The sequence below is a fragment of the Watersipora subatra genome, chromosome 8 (assembly GCF_963576615.1).
Source record: "Watersipora subatra chromosome 8, tzWatSuba1.1, whole genome shotgun sequence".
NCBI classification, from domain to species: domain Eukaryota; kingdom Metazoa; phylum Bryozoa; class Gymnolaemata; order Cheilostomatida; family Watersiporidae; genus Watersipora; species Watersipora subatra.
In genome coordinates, this window is record NC_088715.1 from 28619552 (window position 1) to 28634770 (window position 15219).

Consider the following 15219-nt stretch of genomic DNA (forward strand, 5'->3'; position numbering starts at 1 on the left):
CTTCATCATGTTACAGCAAATTAAACTAAGTAGGAACAATGTTATTATAATTACCAGATGATTTTGCTACATCAAAGTGCGCTCTTCTCTTTAGCTGTGATTTTGCAGGTGCAAAATTAAACACTGTAATAACTGCATCTTTCTTCAAGATCTTTACGTCTCTCATTTCTGAATAGCAGTTATCAGTAAATCAAAGATATACATATTAGGTAAGTAACATTAACAGAAGTAATACTACATCTTTTCATACTAATAGACCTACCTAGAAAAGGTTGTACAATGTGCTGAAAATATAGCACTAGACAAGGATGATAAACCTAACCAACCTACAAGCAAACAAACCAGTTGAAGTGGCACAATAGGCGATGACATGAGTTGCTTACAAAGACTACGATTTTTTTCAAACCCACGAATTCTTAATCCTCTAGAAGATTCCTCAACACTAAGCGACAGCTTCTACTTTTACTAGCAGCGTAATTGTTAAGACTCATTAAATAGGTGGTCTTTTGTACTTAGTAGTACTTTGTACTAAACTTAATCTCTTTATAGAATGTTACAACTTACTGAGCATAAATGTGATGTGCTGGTGGGCTGCCACAGTTTGTCCCCTTTACCAGAGTTGAAAGAGGAGAGACATTTCATATTCACCAGCCATCGGTTCCGTAGTAAGTCAGTCTTTGGAAACTGATAGAAAGTAAATCCCTGAGCCTCGATTAGTGCAAAGCGGTGCTGCACAACTGCTTGGCACTAAAACTAATTTAAAAATGTCAGCATGATGTACATTAAGTATAGAACTTCTGGGAGTACATTGAAGTAAACGTTTGCAGGCCCGTGGTAGTAGATAATTCTTTGCTTGGTGAGATTGGAGGGGAGGAGAGCAGCTTCTCATGACTTTACAAAACTGACACAAGATTTTAAGTAAGTCTATGTTGAGATTAATAATACAGACGCTCCCCAACTAACGAACGAGTTACGTTCCGAACAATCGTTCGCAAGGTGAATTCGTTCATAAGTTGCTTCAGTGCTATATTTTGTATTATAATTTATGTTTAAGGCCTATATAAGTATATTGAAGGTTTATATAAGTATTTTTAAAGCTTGTATAAGTAACCTGTATTGGTTTGTACTGAAAAAAAAACATTTAATAAAATTGAGAGAATACTGTGGTGGACGCTGGGCCATGACGTTGCATTTCTTATTTATTGTGTGTTGTCCTTTTATTATATTGTTGTTTTACTCGTTATGCTATCACTTATTGTTGTCTTATTTTATTGTATGTGTTGTCCTTTAATTATATCGTTGTTTCACTCATTATGCTATTACTTATCGCCACTTATTTTGTTGTCATACCAACGCACTAGCGATCCTATTTATTCACCTTGTTAGCCGGTGTTCTTATCGTTTGCCATTAGCCGGAACGGTTGATATTATTGTATATAAATGAGCGCGCTCACTTAGTTGAGCAGAGGAGATAGCCGTACGCTCCTCGGCTAGTGAAATTTCCTTCGCTACTTAAAAGCTAAATGAATGAAACTACACGCATTCTCTTCTCTTTATTTATTAGTCTAGATCATGCCAAGTAAAGGCCGGCAAATTCCTTTACAATACGTACAGTAAAAATAAAAAATGTTCTTTGCTCACTGGAGATACGTTCACACACTTATGCACTGCAACGAACTGAGCAGAGGAAGGTGGATGCTGGGTGGTGCTTCCGAGTAGTGCCTCTTTCTGCCGCTAATACATCGGTAACACCGTTGGTATTAGCGGCGGACATATGCGCAGACCTGTTCGTATGTACCGCTGTTCGTAACTCAAATGTTCATAAGTAGAGGACCTTCTGTAATTAGAAACTCACTGATGCACAACCAGCCTTTGGAAGAAAAATTTCTTGGCTGGTGGTGCATGTATGATGTATTATTAAACTCTTCTTCCTTTTTTCACTGCCCATAAAATTTGAATTTTGAAAGGTAATGAATGTGTGATCATGTACATTAACAGCAAACTCAAATCCATAGCTAACCCTGGGTCTCCATTTGAATCATTGCAACAGTAGTATTAGAAAATCCATGATTGAAGTGATTTCCAAGGTTACTACTACTATACAATTTGTGTACAACAATGACTAATCATATACGTCTAGCTCAGAATCAATATGCTGTGAATCTTGGTAATTAATCTATAAAATAGTGAAACTCTGTTGAAAAGGACAAAGTAGTGATGTATTATTAAGTTGTATTGCCTATATTTTTTCATTCCTACTGGTCACTTACCAGTAAGAAGAATCTTGAATGAAAGCACGCGCCTGATCTCCCAATATATATAGTGGAATCTCCCTTTTATTCTGTGATGTCCTAATCCTGGTTAGGGTTCTAACAAGTCCTTCGTAGCCTCGGAACCTATAATGAGCATAGACGCATATTTAACATGCCCCCTTTTTTCTTCTTTGGGCCTTGAACATAAACACATTAACTATTGGGGTTCAAACATACGTTCTACGAGCTTCAGAAATGGTGTCTGACATGCATGTATACTATTTGCTAGCACACTAGTAAGGTCTGTAGTTATCATAAGCTCGCCCAGTGTTAGTCTCACTGGGAGCTGGTGAAGTTAACAAACTTACCAAAGGTGTTAAATGGGAGCATGGTAAGCATACATGAACATGGAGATAGCCTGTGGACCAGATATTAACCTTGTACTAAAATCGAAATTGGCCTTACCTGTATATGGGTTGGGTCTTCCTCTTCCCAGACTTACCCTTCGGGTCGTAGCAGCTCTCGCTAGCCTAACATTTTGTCTTCAGCTCGAACCAGTGAGTTCTGAGTATATACCTGCTCGTATTTTTACCTGCTCTCGTGCTTTGCCTAGGCATCTGGGTTACTCTCTCCTCTTACCAATCAGAGTCTTTGAGTCATCTGAGCCATACAGAGGGTGAATCCTGAACTCCTCCTCAGAGCCTGGCTTACCTTCAATGATGGCTTCCTGTGTCTCCACCTCTTCAGCCCAATAAGTAATTTTTTGGGCTACCATGCCACCTGTTCCGGCATGGCCAGCCTCATGAGTAGTACAGGTTGCTGCCAAGACAGCGTCCTCTGCACCTCCCTGATTTGAGTGATTTGGGGAGCCAAAAGAGCCTTTTAAAACATCCTGGCAGTCAGACAATTGCGAATGATAGAAAAATACCGATACTTTTTGATAAAATCAACTAAAATTTTGTGTAAGTTCATCTTTAATGCTAAATTTGCTGCCTCATTTGCTGCCTCATTTGCTGCCTAAGCCAGGTCTCCTGCATAGTTCATGTATAATTCTAGTGTTGAGGGAGAAAGTCCCATACAATGAAAAACACATACTGTTGGCAACAGCTGGTTATTAAGGACTGCCTCCTAAAGAGTTTTGGCACTTTGTCTAGAGAAGTATAGTGCACCCTCGGGATATGATGTCCCTGTTATATGATTTTTTCACCTTACAAAGTTGAACATGATGGTCTTTCATCGTTGCCATACAAATCCTATTTTGTCATTTGGATTCAACAAAAAATATTGCTCGAAATTCCAATTTGGCAGTCGGTGTGCTTATTATGTTGAAATAACAACAATGCCGATATGCTGTTCACCGAAAGCCTTCTCTTAAGGCCTGAAAGAGATACCATGACCGATTTCCTTCAGTTCAGCATTCCTCATGTGAAAAGCAGAAACATTTTTCCTTTAAAACCAGTAGCAGAGTTGGAGTTGCTATCTCTTCAAACAGAGGGTCTGGTATCAGACAACTTCTCTTAAGCTTCTAACAAAAATCTACTTTATTTCATATTAAACGGAACATTTTCATGAACAGCATCGCTTGGGCTTTATTGTCGAATTAGGTTGAGAAAGGCTTAAATGAGGTCGACTAACAGCTATAGCGAAAACCAGCCAGAAACCAAATTCGATGGTGGTCATAAGATTTCAGCAATGAAAAAGTTGAAGTTCAGTAAAATAGCTAAAAGATAACGCATGCACATACACACACAAATAGTATCAGTCAAATAGAAGTGGCGTTCAAATAAAGGGTGGCATTTAAATACAATTTTCCCGGTATATGAATTGCAGTATCCAAAACATTTCTGCTGTTGGAAAGGCTGCCAGGAGCGCACAACAATGAAAAATGCTACCGCTAGCGTTATTCATCACTTTCAGTCGAGTCACTCTTGCATTATTTATACTAACGATATTTGTACTGCTGCACAGCTGAGAGCTATCTTTGCTCGCTAGACAAATCCTTTTTTGAGGTTCTTCCTTTCGTAAGTCTACTCAAAAGAGCCACAAAACGTTGCCAAAGTTTTAAACTGTTTACTATGAGGGCGCATACAGTCTTTCTGTGCTATAGTTCCAAACTGGCAGCAATAGTAAAAAATGCCCTAAACAAACCTTTAAATGGCACCTTTTACAAATAATTATACAGAAAATAAACTTGCTAATAGCCATAAAGTCTAAAATGGTTGTGTTACAGAAAGGACAAGAAAGTGGTCCAGCTCAAAGACATTCTACTTCAGCACCTTCCTGCAGACGAACAAAGGGACTATGAGCTAGGGAAGCTGATACTAGCTCTACTGTATGTTAGATAGCTCATAAACCCCCTCTGCTGACAAAGTAATAGAATGGGGCTACAGGATGCCAACCAACACCACCCAGCCAAGGATCAGACAGCATATGAACTACACCATCTGGTACTGACTGCTGCATATTAGATGTTTCATAGCCGAGCTGTACAGCTACTAACTCTACTGACAAGGCAATATAAATATTCTACAAAATCCCAACCAACACCACTCAGCCGATGATCAAACAGAATATGAACTACAGCATCTGGTACTAGCTCTCAGGTATATTAGATGAATCATAGCCGAGCTTGTAAGGCAACTAGCTCTATTAACAAGGCAATATAAACATTCTACAGGATCCCAACCAACAGCGTCCAGCCAATGATCAGACAGAATATGAACTACAGCATCTGGTGCTAGCTCTCCGGGATAATAGATGACTCATAGCAATGTTTGTGAAGCTACTAGCTCTACTAGCAAAGCAATAGTTATTAATATTGGCTTGTTTAAATTTTCCAATATATTCTACAAGCCTTATATGTTCAAATTTATCCATGCAAGTTTATTATTAATATAAAGAACTAATTAGCTAAATTTATTTATTTCATGTGGTTATTTTTTCTCCTATCAACTCTAAGGTTTGAATAGTAATCATGAGTGATTTTACCATCTCAAATCAATGGGCTACTGGTTTAAATACGAAGAGCACAATGCTGTTCGCAGTGAATTTGTTTTTCAGGAATTTCAAGCAATTGGCTAGCATTAGTATAAGGTCATCAGACCTATAACAGCAATCAACTTATTGTCTTTCTGTACTATCACAAGGTTAAGATCATATGCACAAAGTTGGTCTAGATTATAGAAACAGAGGTAAACGATGCATCAGATATTAATTGCATAATATCATTGGCTGCTAGGTAACAAATTCAACCTCTCCAAAGTTAATGATAAAAAATACAGATAGCTAGTAAATAGTTGAATTTATTTACATTGTCTTTAGATAATTAGCTGCAGGTTAAAACAAGCTTTACGACAGGCAATAAATTAAATGTATAGATGTAATAAAACAAGATACAAGAGATCAGGCATAAATTAATCACTTTGCTTTCAAGTTTCAGATATTTGTATTTTTTATTATTCTATACCTCTTGCTAACAAACAATAGAGAACACCTGCTATCCTTCATACACCCTGACATTTTATATCCATCTTTGACATGAAGCTAGTAATAGAACTACTTTTAGACTGAAATTTGTGTTCTACTCATTCAGTATATTAGTCATCAACACTAGTACTAGTAAAATAAGTGACTTTGAAATGCGATCATTTTTGCCAAGTATATAATTAATATGTGGTTCTTTAGGGAAAAGTAAATATCTGACAGGGTTCACCGTGTACATACCTGGGTTCAGCATGCACATACCTAATCTCATTGTATATAGAACCTAAAAAGGCTCAACAGGTAATGCATTTATTGAACAACAACTGATGTACAACAAAAGGAGTTTGCTTTAGGCTAGACAGCAAATTACAGCTGTTCAACTCATAGAACAGTCTAGAAATTGTCTTCTCATGAAATGAGCCATTAATTTCGCTGAAGGCAAGGGGCCAGTACTGCTGATTAGCATTGCAAGGTAAATTTAGAACCTAGAGCCTGAATATGTGTTGGGAAGGTTGAGGACTGTTGATCCGATACCCTGTACTCGGGGAAGTCTGCCAGCATTGGGAATTACATTCCAGGAAAGGGTGAGTGTCACATTACTGTTGCCTCTGAAAAGATGAGAGAAAGGATACAACATTGCAGAAGAAGAGAAGGGAAAATGCATAGAATAGTGCAGAGATATACAGTAGATGATATTGAACAAACGAACAAAATATGTCTTTTTTTCTCCAAATATTTGCATTAACAAATGATAGTTTTGACGTTTATTGTGGCAATAATTCGTTCTGAGGTTGAAGTCTCCAAGTGAAATCATTCTATGGTGGTGCTGAGGTTGGAGTCTTTAGTTGAAATCACTCTATGGGGGTGCTGAGGTTGGAGTCTTTAGTTGAAATCACTCTATGGTGGTGATTCTTAAAAATGAACTTACACAAAATGTTTGAGCATTTTATCAGAAAATATCAGTACTTTCCTATCATTTGTGATTTGGTTTCTGATGTTTGAGATGATCTTATTGCCAGGACGTCTCGAGGTTAAAATCAACAAAACTTGATCAAGAATAAAATACTCAGATCAAGAGATAGTTGCAAAGAGACAAAACAGAGATGCCTACTGCAGCAAATTGATCCTAACAGCTGACATCGAAAACGAGAGAGACAGGCAGTCATTTTGGCACTTATTTTTCTTCTGAGCATTTTAACCGAGATGAAGTTTTTTTAATTTTAATCTTGAATCATCCCAACTGTCAGATCACCTCAAACATCACAAACAATCTCAAATGATAGAAAAATTATAACATAAAAATGTAATATAAAAATAATTGTAATATAAAAACCTCTCATCAGGAAATGAACCCTCATTATAAAGCTGATGTTGAGTTCAAAGAGAGTTTAGACTTTCAAGCGTGTTTTGTTAAAAAAGCGACCCTGAATTGTCTTTGCTTAAGCTAGGAAGGCATTCAGGAATAATCTAATTAGATTATTCCTGAATATTAGGAATAATCTAATTAGATTATTCATGCTAATCAACGTTTGTAGAACATTATAAAAATGTTTGCTTGCAACGTTATTTTATCGTAACGTTACTGTCGTTATTGTCATTAATGTCGTTGTTAGTTGCGTATTTTATCATATCAGCTCAGAGTAGACAGTAGTGTGCTGTCTGATGTTACTTTCCCTATAATAGATTAATCTATATATAGTTATCTGAGTGTAAGCGATAGCTTATGAGGTAAAGTACAGTGATACACTATAACACCTGACAAGGACTACTACAGCAAGAATCTGGACAAATGCCATCGGGTTACAGTGTGGGAAAACCTATGGTCCACTAGGGACTACCAAGGGTTCACTAGGGGGTTACCACGGGGTCACTACGGAATATCAGGGCTCACTAGGGGCTACTAAAGGTCTACCAGGGGTTACACGAAATCTGCTATAGACTACTAGGGGTTAACTAAGGTCTCCTAAAAGGTCTGCTAAGGGCGGCTAGGTTCTGACAACTACTACGTGGTCCACTATAGTTTCCCAGCGGTCTACCAGAGGTTACTAGGATTCACTAAGGGGTACTACATGTGAGAAAAGAAAATTGGTTTAAGGATCTTTGTTCCTTAATGTAAAGGCAGTTTTGTCAATGACCATGCATGGTATTTCAGTTTGAATCACAATTGAAAGCCCACAAAACTACTAAAAAGCTTTGCTATGTTATTACAGCAATCTATAAAAAGTCTACTTTCACAATAAGAATCACACCATGTCAATTTTAAAATTTACTAATGGCCGGCATAATGTTTCTAATATAGCACACACCCCACCCTTTCCCTAAACTTTTATTGTAGCTAAGGAAATGGACTAGTGCAATGACAGTAGTGAACTTACATGAGCCCTCTGGAATCATCAAAGAAGTAATATTTTGGCTCCACAGAGGGTACATCTACCACTTGGTCATTCTCCCTCATCACAATCTTGTCCCACAGCACCACCTGGTTAACTGCCTGTAAATATTAATATACCACATGAATCCTTTGTTTTGACTGTCATAATGTCCTAATAACATGGCTGTAAATGTGTGTACCACCATGTACACGGTAAATGTGTGTGGTAAATGTGTATACCACCATGTACACACTGACTGCCCAAATGCTAACAACTCATGACAATAACTAGGTTTCTAGACAGAGAGGGCGGAAGGGACACACCCCCGTATGGTACTGCAATGTAATCATGGAAATACGCTCTTATTCAGTCATAATTCAGTATCGCTGTTTGGAAGCGAAAGGATGCGCCATCTTTTAGTCATGGAAATGGCCACGACGGCCAACACTGTCGCTATTGTGCACGCGCACAGGTCTTGCCTTCCTATCACTTCATAGGCCTAAGCGTCCACAGCCATCGCTCTCCGTTGGCGCCCTATGTAAACATTACATGATTGTCAACCTAGCGTAGCGCTCTGGCACCGGTACACGCAAGTGTCGCTACACTATTGCTGAATGGAAACTCGTTGATTGTCACAAACATAGCTAAATGCATTTACATACCAAAAACAAGTCCTCCGAACCAAGTCTTGCAATCGATTTTAGCACTAATTAATAAAATAATGTGGCATAATCGGCACTCTGGCTAGATAGATAGTCTCTAATTTACAATTGCTAATCTAATGGTAAACGACAAAAAGCATGCGAGAGTTTTCTATAAAGGCTGGTTCACACTATACCGCCGTGTTTCGATGTTGATGCCACAATACTTTGGTGATCGTCGATGATAACCATGTTCACACTATTACAAATACCCATCTGCCTGTTTGCACCAGGAAATACTTTGTGACGTAGTGTTCTCATTTATCTTCCTAACTTTTCACGAAGAAACTTCTTTGTTTTTGCGTGCTGGAATCAAAAACTAGTCTCACAGCGTTTATCATAAACGAATATAAATAAGTCATGCCATTTACGACCACAAATATAAATAAGTCATGCCATTTACAACCACGAATATTCATCGCCGAAATGTTCACATTTGAAATGTGGTCGTCGATGCTCGGCGAAGTTTGACGGCTGCAAACTTTTCCGACGTCTCCGCGATTCTCCGTCGATGCCATTGGTTCACGGTTCACATAATCGACGAATAACTCCGAAAGGAAACCGCTGACTAACGGCGATAAATAAAAGTATAAATGTAAATAAAAGTATAATGACGACAAAAGCATAAAAAGACCGTTTCTGATGTTTGGTATCCATGATCGATTCTATTTCTCTATCCAGCGATTCGATTTATACAATTTCTCTTCTCTGGCTAATTTGCTGAAAACCACTGCGCAGCATGGAAACGTATAATCCCCTCGACTTCGGAGAGGGCTGCATCGCAGTACTGCGCACCATGGAAACATAGTGTATATCATGACACCGGTATCGCTAGACTATTGCTGAATAGAAACGGTCTGATAGTTACAGACAAATAGCTAATTTCATTTACATACCGACAACAAAAGTCTTTGAAAATCGTTTGTCATGTGAAAGATGTTTGACAGCTGCAAACTTTTCTGACCTTTCCTCGATGCTTCGTTGATGCGGTTGGTTCACGGTTCATATAATCGATGATTAACTCCGAAAAGCAAACGCTGACTAATAGCGATATAGTGTGAACCAGGCTTAAGCTCTAACAGTCATAACACAATGAGTACCACATCAGCTGGCAGCTATGAACCATCAACTGGCAACTAGTTATGAAATATGCAAAATGGGCATTGGTATGCAACTTGTTCAGGCATTTCTAACTATGGTTTACTCGTTACATGGTTTACTCCCTGTCAACCATGTAACCATGTTTATTTGCTGCTACTTCCTGGCCATTTGTGAGGGTTAGTAATCCAACTTAGAATGCCTCACGATCAAGCTATTAGCCAAATGAGCAAAAGCTTGACATAATCTTTTGATAACATCATCTCAGCTCATCACTAATATTATGTAACTACAGTCAAACGTGGATAACTCGTCCACGGATAGCTCGAACACATAGTTAATTCGAACATTTCCTTTGGTCCGTTCCCACGTAATGATAAATTGCTATAGATAACTCGAACTCAACATTGTTAATTCGAACTGTTTTTTTGCCCAACGGCTACCGAAACGGTTGTTATCGCTTTAGAAAATCACTTTATTCAAAGCCATAGAGGTAAAATTCATTTTGTCGTAATTCATAAGCGTCGTTATTACCACCATCGGCAAAATATTTTTGTCAACGACTTTTCTAAAAGTTTGGTGAAATTTGATTTATACTGCGATACGTTGAATAGCACGGGCTAGCCGGGTCACGCGCGCAAGGATTTTCGCCACGCACATACAAAACAAAAATTGCATGTTGTTTTGTATGTGCGTGTCGTTTGTAATTGCAAGCCTATTGCTTTATTTGCTTTCTGACTGCTGTGCGGACTCGTCCGGATTGATAGATTTCATGAAAGGATTGATTGATTGAATGTTGATTTTAGTTCTCTGTTTAATTGCTGGGCAGTCAAAGCAATGAAACAGCCAATCAAAAGGATAAGAACACAAGACACAGGGCGGGTTTTCGCAATCAGAAGCAGTTGTGGGAGAAGAGTAATGATTGATTATCAAAAGCATATATAATCCGCAATCACCTGACTCACTTGTCATAAATGTGTAAACATATCTATTACTATTACTATCGATAACTATTACTGCAACACAAGGTAAGCTGTGTAAAGATACTACTTTGCTACCATAATACTGACACATCTGGTGAGTATAAAATTGCTCTCTACATTAAATTTACCTACAGAGAAATAAGAATACTTTGTACCATCTGCCTACTATTTTATGACATCTCTTTGTAAGTATTTTCATAGCTAACTGCAACCTTGTCAGAATATGATTTAAGAATATTAGACATGACAACTAAGTTGGCTTACAGAAAGTCTGTATGAAACTTTTGGCTTCCTAACTTATACATTATCATCCTTTGCAAAGTACATGAAAACTAGTACGGATTAACATGTAAAGGATTTCTCAGTCTTGAGGGTTAGCCACATACTCATGCAAAGACTCTGAAATGACAAGTTGTGATAAGTAAACAATACCTCAGTTTTCATGTCAAGCTGGGAGTTATGTTATCGACTGACTCATCAACTTTCAAATGTCAGAAAAAGTGAAACCATAAAACTAAATAACAGACTTTAAGCTTATTTCTAACAAATAATAATTTATAGTAATAATAAGTACAATAACAAAATAAACATAATAATTGTTTACTGGTTGTTAACCAACAACTAATGTAAGAATACCAGAGCACCTTTACTAATAGTAATGGACTAATCAGTATAATATAACAAAAGTATGGCTGCCTTGATAAGTTACTCATCATTTGTGTCTCACCTATTGCCATATAACACCATGCCTGCTACCAGCCCATTTAAAACTACTCTAGTTAGACTTTTAGCAACGCAATAATCATCAGTTACAAATGTCATGTAGACTTGTAAGATTGAGTCAGTAGAATTATTTCTTTTGAGCGCTGGAAGGGTTTATTTTATTAGTCCATAACATTATGGAATCAATCGATGATTAACAAAACTGTAATATTCTGCATGTCATTGTGAGCTATTTTGCATTTTCAATAGGTTTCACTTTTGCTCAAGAAAGCCTATTGTGAAGTAGCCTATTCTTCTCTTATATATTAACCCATTCAGGACTAATTAGTTATTGGTTGACTGCTCCCCAAGCCCAATTAATTTTTCACTAGCCTTACAATTAAAATAGAGCTACACAAAATTGAGTATAACTAGAGTTCTTTTCAAAATAATCTTGATTTGTTTTTTGCAGCTTAACAAAGACATTCCAGGCTACAATGTGATATAAATTTTTGTGCACCTTTACAAATTCTACTGACCACAATTTCTAATAATTCTGTGAACCTTTTTTTTATCAAAATTGTTTTTCATGTTTCGTAGCAGCTCACAAGCAGTTTTTTGATACTGACATTGTTGGACCTATGTTAGATTGATAGCAAACTTTATCAGCAGCAAATGAAAAAAAAGATTTCTCAATTCCGAGCAATAGAACCGGTGTTACTAGCTTCTAACCAACACTACGTCACTGACAGTTTTATCAATTATATAATCAAACAATTTGTTAATTTATATTGAAATGCATTGCAGAGGTTATTATGAATATATTATGCATAAAAAATACTCAAGTTACCAGCTAACAGACAATCAATTACTAGCAAAAAAAATAGGTGTAAAAATACAGTAAAATATATTGTAAAAAATACAGTAAAAATGAATATGCATGAAAACGAAACAATATATACATGTATAATAAGGGTGTGTTCATTAAAAAATTATGACACGGTGAGAGTTATTTGATGCCAACTACACATGCATATTTGCTGCCATTATAAGTTAGTTGATGCAGTATTCATCAGATATTGGTGTTGAAACCCTAGGCTCATCAACAATGGCATCATCACTCACAAGCCCTTGACTGTCTTCACCTACATGTAGCAAATATGATCGGTAGTAAGCAACCTATTTGCTTTCAAACTTCTTGTACAGCCTAGAAAAAATTGTGTTTTAGTAGCTTTTCAGGGTAAATACCTAATAACAAATTGAAAATAAGTAGTCTACTGCAGCTAACAATTGGTAATACAAATTGCAAATATTTTTTGATACTGTAAATATAAACACAAAAAGTCATGAAGATGATTACTGTGGTAAGTGTCCCCCATCGACCAATATTAGAGCCTAGTGGTTGAGGCTAGTTTATAGTAGATGTTGAGGTTGAGAACTATATGCTTGACTAATTGTGGGTTGAACAATTGGATATAAATGAAATAAGAAATTTTTATTATCTTGTAGTTCTATAAGGAAATCATAAAACTATTGTTTATTATGGGGTAATAGAGTGATCAGTTCATGCTGCAAAAAGATCTAAATTTTATTGGATTGAAAATGTTATAATCATGTGTGTCATGAAAAAAATCCATATCTTACACACTGTTAGAATAAAGTTTGTTAGAAATTCACAAGAAAAATTTCGGCTTTTTATCATTTTTTTTCGGTAAAATTCTATAAATAGCCACATAAAACTTACCTTCTTCCATCAGAAAATTCTCATTTTCTTCTTGAACATTACTTTTGTTGCTATTTTCTTCCCCTGAGCTGATTACCGCATCTAATTCACTTAAAAATTTTGCCATCGTTCGGATAAACCTTTTCCAATATGGCGATCATCAAATTTCCAAAACAGTTGATATCTATCACATAATTTGTTAGTTAAAACTTTTTTGTCCAATCACATATTTGGTATCAAAATGATGCCCAGACTCTTAAACTTCGTTTGGTGAATGAATAAAACCGATGTACCTAAACAGCTAAGCAATAGAGCAAATCAAAGTTTAACCCGAGTACTTCGGGAATGGGCCCTGGAGAGCACAACTCTTCCCGAGGTATTCGGGAACAGTCCTGAGTGGGTTAACTTGCGTGTTAAGGTAAATGGTGGTGAATGATATTGAAGATTCAAGTAGCAATGGGTACATGCCTTTGACTGCGCAAACATCAATATCTCACGTACTAACACTCAAATTGAGGAAAACGCATATTGTCACATTTGTGTACAAAAACTATATATGCTGTTACAGAAAAGAGAATAGAATGGTGCTACAGGATCCCAACCAACAGCATCCAACAGATGATGATCTACAGCTAGAACGTGAACTACAGCATCTGGTAAGGCTCTGCTTTATGTACGATGTATAACATCAGAGCTTGTAAAGCGACTAGCTATACTAATAGGGTAATATGTAAATGTATTCTACAGGATCCCGACCAACAGCACCCAACAGATGATGAACTACAGCCAGAACGTGAACTGCAGCATCTGGTAAGGCTCTGCTTTACGTACGATGTATAACATCAGAGCTTGTAAAGCGACTAGCTATACTAATAGGGTAATATGTAAATGTATTCTACAGGATCCCAACCAACAGCACCCAACAGATGATGAACTACAGCTAGAACATGAACTGCAGCATCTGGTAAGGCTCTGCTGTATATAGGATGTATAACATCAAAGCTTGCAAAGCGACTAGCTATACTAATAGGGTAATGTGTAAATGTATTCTACAGGATCGCAACCAACAACATCCCGCAGATGACCACCCAGAACATGAGCTGCAGCAATGAGGGTAATGAGTGAATTCTACAGGGTCATCACTGACAACAGCCAGCAGATGACCAGTCTAAAAGATCTGTTGTACATGTATACTAGATGACGATTATGCAACAACTTGCAGAAGTTTGTCGCTTCCATTTCATGGATGACACCAACTAGCAGATTACATGCGTCAAAGAAATAAAGTGATATAGAGACGTGCTTGATGCTTGTCATGGCCTTGATTGCCTTTACATACAGTGGGTTTCGAATAGATTCAGAGTTTCTCCCACTCTCAATGATAGAAACGGCGAAATCCAAATAGATTCGACACCATTTCACTTCATTAAATTTGTGCGAAGGAACTCGCAGTGAAACTACTATTCGACAACATAAAAATGTTACTGTGGATGGATTCGAATGAATATCTGACTAAGCTAATCTGATTGAGCTAACCCCAAGGGAGGCAAATATATTCAGTGCTTTTCACCACACCACTGCGGAGAATGTACAAACTATTATTGCTAATGATGTGTTGCTCATATGACGATTAGGAGATAATCTTAATATCTTATTCATTAAAAAACTGAGTGTACAAATTTTATAGATTCCTACTGCACTGGTGCTGACCTCTTCCTAAACTGAACTTTTCTAGAATAATACAAATGAAGGCATGAGATATGCCAATATTTCATTACTATGCTACTAGCCACTAGTCCAATATCAAAAACAACAGGAAATATGACAGAGTCTACAAGATTTGCTGTACATCAGATGTCAGAAGCTCATAGCTCTCACCTCTAGTAGCTGAATAGGACATTCTAC

The 15219-nt window shown here is 37.2% G+C and overlaps 1 protein-coding gene across 1 annotated transcript in view; it reads right to left on the reverse strand.

Annotated features, from left to right (window-relative positions):
* Positions 1-6012: 6012 nt before the first annotated feature.
* The window catches only part of LOC137402424 (signal peptidase complex subunit 3-like), a 67975-nt gene continuing 58768 nt past the window's right edge, over positions 6013-15219 (reverse strand). The window contains exons 3-4 of the mRNA XM_068088923.1: positions 8111-8226; positions 6013-6343 (exon numbers count right to left, since the gene is read on the reverse strand). Of these exons, the coding sequence (XP_067945024.1) occupies positions 6214-6343; positions 8111-8226 (246 nt within the window). The 3' untranslated portion in view covers positions 6013-6213. The remainder of the gene's footprint in view (positions 6344-8110; positions 8227-15219) is intronic.